Source organism: Terrapene carolina, unplaced genomic scaffold, assembly GCF_002925995.2.
Source record: "Terrapene carolina triunguis isolate 2854851 unplaced genomic scaffold, T_m_triunguis-2.0 Scaffold23, whole genome shotgun sequence".
Taxonomy (NCBI): domain Eukaryota; kingdom Metazoa; phylum Chordata; order Testudines; family Emydidae; genus Terrapene; species Terrapene triunguis.
Genome location: NW_020664374.1, coordinates 19,603,071 through 19,609,558, shown reverse-complemented (window position 1 = coordinate 19,609,558; position 6,488 = coordinate 19,603,071). Strand labels below are relative to the sequence as shown.

The 6,488-nt window shown below is 40.5% G+C and overlaps 1 protein-coding gene across 1 annotated transcript in view; it reads left to right on the top strand.

Annotated features, from left to right (window-relative positions):
• The window catches only part of LOC112105119 (MAP7 domain-containing protein 2), a 127,839-nt gene that overhangs the window by 94,740 nt on the left and 26,611 nt on the right, over positions 1-6,488 (top strand). The window contains exon 9 of the mRNA XM_026649838.1: positions 944-1,071. Coding sequence (XP_026505623.1) covers positions 944-1,071 — 128 coding nt within the window. The remainder of the gene's footprint in view (positions 1-943; positions 1,072-6,488) is intronic.

The window sequence follows — 6,488 nt, the reverse complement described above, 5'->3', positions numbered from 1 at the left end:
TTTTTTTTTTTTTTTTTTTTTAAGAACAGAAAGCAGAAAACCATTCACATCCATTTGGTTCTATTCACCTGCCAATCAGCAGGTTTTTAATATCTTCCTGGAAGGCAGTGTAGCCTCTATTAACCAGCATTAGTGGGAATGACACTTCTGTATTCAGGGAATCTACATTTCTGGCAGTGAAACATGTTTTCTGGACGTGCTGCGTGCTGTGAAACCAGTACTTCTGGGAATGGGTTTACAGCTGCATGGCAAATGGGATGTTGCCATCGTTGAGAGTGTTTGACTAGAAATAAAGCCACCCTACTAGTGAATTGGCAAATTTTCCTCATGCTCCGGTAGCTTGCCTAATGGATTGGCAGCATCACTAATTTATACCTGTCAAGTTTCACTTCTTTCTGTATATATAATTTTAAGTGAAATTTATTCAACATTTTTACTATTGACAACTGTACATTTTCTATAGAGGCATGGAAACTTAACTTAGCCTGCATGTGCGTAGTCACTGCATAGCATCTGAGAACAAAAGCTCAACTTTTCTGCCAAATCCCCTGACAGTGCATATCTCTTGTAATAATTGATAGAAAGAACATGTCTGTGTAGTTGTGGAAGTCAGTAGGATTTAGATGCTTTTGAAAATTCTACCCAATGCTTTCTGGGCTCCAACAGGGGCAGTGCCCTTCTGTACCGCTCCATTAATATTTGTTTATGGCCTGAAAGGTATTTTTGCAGCAGCATATACTGTGTGTGCAAGACATAAAAATGTATATACAGTATTGAAAAAGATCTTGCAGTTCAATTGTATGCTGGGATTTAGAAAACTTCCATTTTATGTGAATGTTATGCAAATCTGTTTATATGTCCTTGTGTTAATACAGATAGTTTATCATTGAAGCATTGCTTTTAATTACAAGCTAAACAAAAACACCTGAATTTCTTTTTCTAGACTGAAAAGATAAAGAGAGAGAAGCGACCCACAACACCTGTTTCATCATCTGGCCTGGGATCCCCTCTGAGAAGATCTGATTCTCCTGCAAGCATATCTAAAAGACCTGCATCACCTGCACCACCGAAGTATGAATATTTTCTCATTGCTTCAGTACTTTTTGAGAATGTCCCTATTGCCATAGGAAAACCATTAACTGCTCAGGGGCTTCCTTAGAAATTTTGATTAAAATCCAGATTAATTTGAGTTCTAATTTTTTTTATATTATTGTGTTAATGGCTCTCTGATAATATTTCTCTTCATCTTTCTTAGTCCCACTCATGAACTGATTGGTGTTAGCCTTTCATTTGGTAGCTTATATTAAATCTGGTTGAGTTAGCCTGGCTTTAGTTATGTAGCATAGAAGTGTAAGTGTGTGTGTGTGTGTTTGGGGGAGGGAGGAAGGTTAAAGCCATCCTTCTCTATCTAAGAAGAAAGAAATTGGCAAGAGGACAAACACTAAATATTAGTCTAACTCCTTTTTTAATACATTTAATGTTGCAGTTTCTATTGCTGACCATGGTAGTCCAGTCCACAAACAAATGTATTACCCTCCATCTAAAGAAATTTATCCTTAATGTCCTTACAGCTTCATCCTTTCTTTCTTTAGTTCAGTGTCCTATTGGGTTTGAGCTGATTACTGCCTATAACAGTTTTGTGTTACGCATTGCCTCTGTGCCCCTTGGAACATTCATACCTCAGTCTCATCCATCTATGATATGATCTCCTTTTTCTAATTAGCACAAAGGTTATTAACCTTGCCACATGCTGATGCCCCATGAGTCCAGTTTGACACATACCCATCTTCTTTAACAACAATAACAAACAAAAATCCAACCCTCCCTCTCTTTCAAACTTTTGACAGAAGAGAGTTTTGTGCATGTAAGTTTTTAGTGTTAGTCAGACAAAATAGTGTAGAGATTTCATGGAAACTTTTCGAAAAGCAGTCTAGCCTTTGACACTATGGCTATGTCTCTGCTACGAGCTAGGGGTGGAATTACACCTGCTCGTGTACACACATTCTTGCTAACTCTCATGGAGCTAACATGAGTATAAACAGCAGTGTAACCAGGGTAGCACCAATAGCGGGAGCGGAGGCACAGTTGAACCATGCCGAGTACAAATCCTCCTGAGACTCATACTCAATATGGCTCAGCTCTGCCTCCACTGCCGTGACTGATGCTACCACGTACCATGGCTGTATTTCTGTTTACGCTCATGAGTTAGTGCGAGTATGTATACATAAGCAGAGGAATCACACCCCTGCCTTGTATTGTCGACACAGCCTGAATTGAGACACATCTTCTATCTTCCAGAAGACTCCTCACACTCAGCCACAAAACATTCCTAATTCATATTTCCATCCTGGGTCACAATCAAATGTCATATATTAAATATACAGTAAAGACTTGTCTGTTCCAAATGTTGGCGTTACATGAATTTGGATTGAGACAAATTCATGTAACATTGAAGAATGAAATGGCAACTCTGCAGAGGCCCAATTTTTTAAGAATCATTTTGGACAGTTCAGGGAAAACTTCTGCTCAGTGTGTGATGTCAGTCAAAAATGTAAACAAAAATTAGTTGATTGGATATAAAATAAGTCCAAAAATATTATTAAAATGATGGCATTTCTAAAATTACGGTATTCCTTAACAGTTCAATCATCCTATCTCAAAGATATAGAAGAAATAGAGGAGGTTCAGGAATGGGAGAGTAGCAGCATGGAAACAGTTCTGGATGAGTAGACAATGAAAATGTTTAGTTTAGAGAGATGATAAATAAGAAGGGACATGATAGAGATACAAACTAATGAATGGTACAGAGCGGGAGTAGTACCTGATATACCTTTTCTCATATCATGGAACAAGGGGCCATTCAATGAAATTGAAAGACAACAAAATTATAACTGATAAAGGAAATACTTTATTTTTCAATGCCTTTAACCTATGAAACTAGTTAACATAAAAGATTGAGGCCAAGAACTTAGATTTTTTTAAAAATAGACACTTAAATGAATAATGAGAACATCCACAATTACATTTGGACAAAGATCTAGTGAAATGATTAAAAGAAAGGAGCTTGTTCCACTAAAAGGGCCAAGAATACTCCTGGGGGTATTCTGCGCCAAAAAAAATAAAAATTCTGCACACAATATTGTAAAATAACACCATATAATCATGCCAGTTTCAATTATTTTGGTAATTAATTTCAAAATACCTGTCAACAAGTGTATCTGTAACAATACAGAGACACACACAAATTCCCCCAGGAGTAGAGAGTTAAAGAAACCCCTATGACAGGGGTAGGCAACCTATGGCACGCATGCCAAAGGCGGCAAGCGAGGTGATTTTCAGTGGCCGCGGATCCTGGCTACCGGTCCAGGGGGCTCTGCATTTTAATTTAATTTTAAATGAAGCTTCTTAAACATTTTAAAAACCTTATTTACTTTACATACAATAATAGTTTAGTTATATATTATAGACTTATAGAAAGAGACCTTCTAAAAACGTTAAAATGTACTACTGGCACACAAAACCTTAAATTAGAGTGAATAAATGAAGACTCCGGCACACCACTTCTGAAAGGTTGCCGACCCCTGCACTATGACAACCCAGTTCCTGTTTCTCTGCACCCTCCCCTACCACCCACCCAGAGCCCAGCTAGGGGGTCAGACCCCCAGAACCCCTCCCCCCCAGAGCCCATCCGCAGCCCTCCCTCCCCCCAGGTAATATACCCGTACCACCACCCCCAGAGCCCAGCCACGGGGCCCTCCCTTGCCCAGATACCCGCATCCCCTCCCCAGAGCCCAGCTAAGCAGGAAGGAGGTCTCCTGAGATACATAGACACAAATGTTCACGATGAGCCTTCCAACCCCAGTGAGGATGTGAGTGGTGAGGAGATGCCTGATCTTCCAGTTAGTCAGAGTGCAGTGACCTGGCAGCTACTGCAGCATCCATATCTCCTTCTCAACTGGATGTAACCATGCACATTCCTGAAGAAACGTGTAGATCAGAGAAGAGTGTGGTGGAGGCGCAAGAAACAGCTGCTGCTGAGTTTAGTTCCTTAAGTCTAGATTATCCAGGACTGTGGACTCACTTGAACAGTAGCCTGAGGGACTTCCTTGTACTGCATGGGCCACAGCAAGTGAAAAACTTCATGCTCCCCAAAGACAATGAAAATAGACGTTTCCATCCAACACATTACTGGCGTGAAATCCCCAATGGTGACAACGTGGAGAGGCCATTGCTTATGTACTCAAAACCCCGGAATGCTGCATACTGTTTTTGTTGCAAACTCTTCCAGTCTAATGTTCCAGCCACATTGGGTTCTACAGGAACAAAGGACTGGAAAAATCTGGCTAGAAATCTAGCATGCTATGAGAAGGTAGCAAATCATCAGAGAGCATTCCATAGGTGGAAAGAGCTTGAGATGAGACTAAGGTTAAAGGCCACCATAGATGATCAGCGTCGAGAGAAGATTGCATCAGAGTCTCTTTACTGGCAAAATGTTCTGAAAAGGCTCATTGCCATTGTGAGAATGCTTGCTACCCAAAACCTAGTACTGCGTGGCACTTCAGATCAGCTGTATGTGCCAAACACTTTAAGGAAACTTCCTTAAAATTGTGGAGCTGATGGCTGAGTTTGATGCTGTATTCCAGGAGCATCTAAGAAGAGTCACCCCTCAAGAAATATACACACACCACTATCTTGGAAAAACAATTCAAAATGAGATCATACAGTTACTGGCAACAAAAGTCAAACAGAAGATTGTGGCAGATATTAAGTCAGCAAGATATTACTTTGTTATTCTGGACTGCACACCTGACATCAGCCATACGGAACAAATGACTTTAATGGTGCATTTTGTAACAACAACAGAACCTAGTGAAAATGTCCCTGCAATGGTGATTGTCAGAAAGCATTTTCTAGAATTTATTGACATTGATGATACTACAGGAGCTGGTATGACAAATGTGCTTCTTAAAAAGCTGGAAGATATGGGAATTGCGATATGACTTGAGTGGTCAGGGCAACAATAATGGTGCCAACATGAGAGGAAAGAACAGAGGAGTGCAGACATGGATCCGAGAGTTAAACCCTAGAGCTTTTTTTGTCCCATGCAATTCTCATTCATTGAACTGGGTGGTCAGTGATGCAGCATCAGCTTCTAGTGAGGCTGCTGAATTTTGTAATGTAATGCAAAGCATCTATATATTTTTCTCTCCATCAACATCTGGGAACATCCTCTCTGACACTGAAATCACACGATGGGAAAGTAGAGTGGAGGCAATAAAGCCTATCAAATACCAAATTGGGAAGATAGATGATGCCATAGTTGCCATTATGGAGGATAATGCTATGACAGGAACTGTTCGTGGGAGAACAGTGGCAGAGGGAAATGGAATCACCAGAAACATACATAACTTCAAATTTCTGTGTGGCTTAGTGTTGTGGCATGACATACTGTTTGAAATAAATGTCGTAAGCAAGAGACTCCAAGGTGTTGACCTTGATGTATCTGGAGCAACTGGACAAAGCAAAGTCATACCTGCAGTCTTAGCGGTCAGGTGAGGGATTTCAAAACGTTCTGAAGAGTGCACAGAAGTTGGCAGAGGAACTTCACACTGAAGCTATTTTCCCACCCATTCAAGAATACAAGAGTCACCGAAGAAGACAACATTTTGATTACGAGGCACGGGATAATCCCATAAGAGACCCCAAACAACAATTCAAAGTTGAATTTTTTAACCAGGTGCTAGATTGTGAGTGAATACAGTCAGTTGAAGAATGTTTCATGCAGCTCAAGGAACACAGCAGTATATTTGGGATGTTGTATGATATTCCAAAACTCCTCGCTATACCTGAAGAAGACCTACACCAGCAATGCAGGGCACTAGAGACAGTGTGGACACATGATGATATGCACGATATTGATGCGAGTGATTTAGGTGATGAACTGAAAGCCCTTTCAAGATGCATTTCAGCAGGATCAACTCCAAAGGCTGTTCTGGAATAAGATGACCACGCTCTTTCCAAATGCTTTTGTTGCTCTGTGCATACTTCTGACACTTCCTATAACAGTTGCCAGTGGAGAATGCAGCTTCTCCAAGCTGAAGTTAATAAAAACACATCTATACTCCACAATGACACAGGAGAGGCTGGTCGGCCTTGCAACCATCTCAATATATCATGAGCAGGCCCAGACTGTGGACCTTCAGGAAGCAGTTCAAATCTTTGCAACCAAGAAGGCACAAAAAGCACCACTTTGATTATTCAAACAGATACAAATGCCAGAGTTGACTATGTAGACAAGAAAAGTTACATTTCCTGTTCAGGCATTTGAAAGTTAAGTGTTACTTAAAATTTTTGAACAAGGCATTTTAAGTTGTTAGTTCTCTTTTATTGGGGTAGGTAGCAGAGCAGTACCATGAGAGGAGTAGAACAGGAAGAAGGCAGAATTGAGACCTTTCAAAGTTTTTGGCCCAAGCGAGGGGGCATGGGGA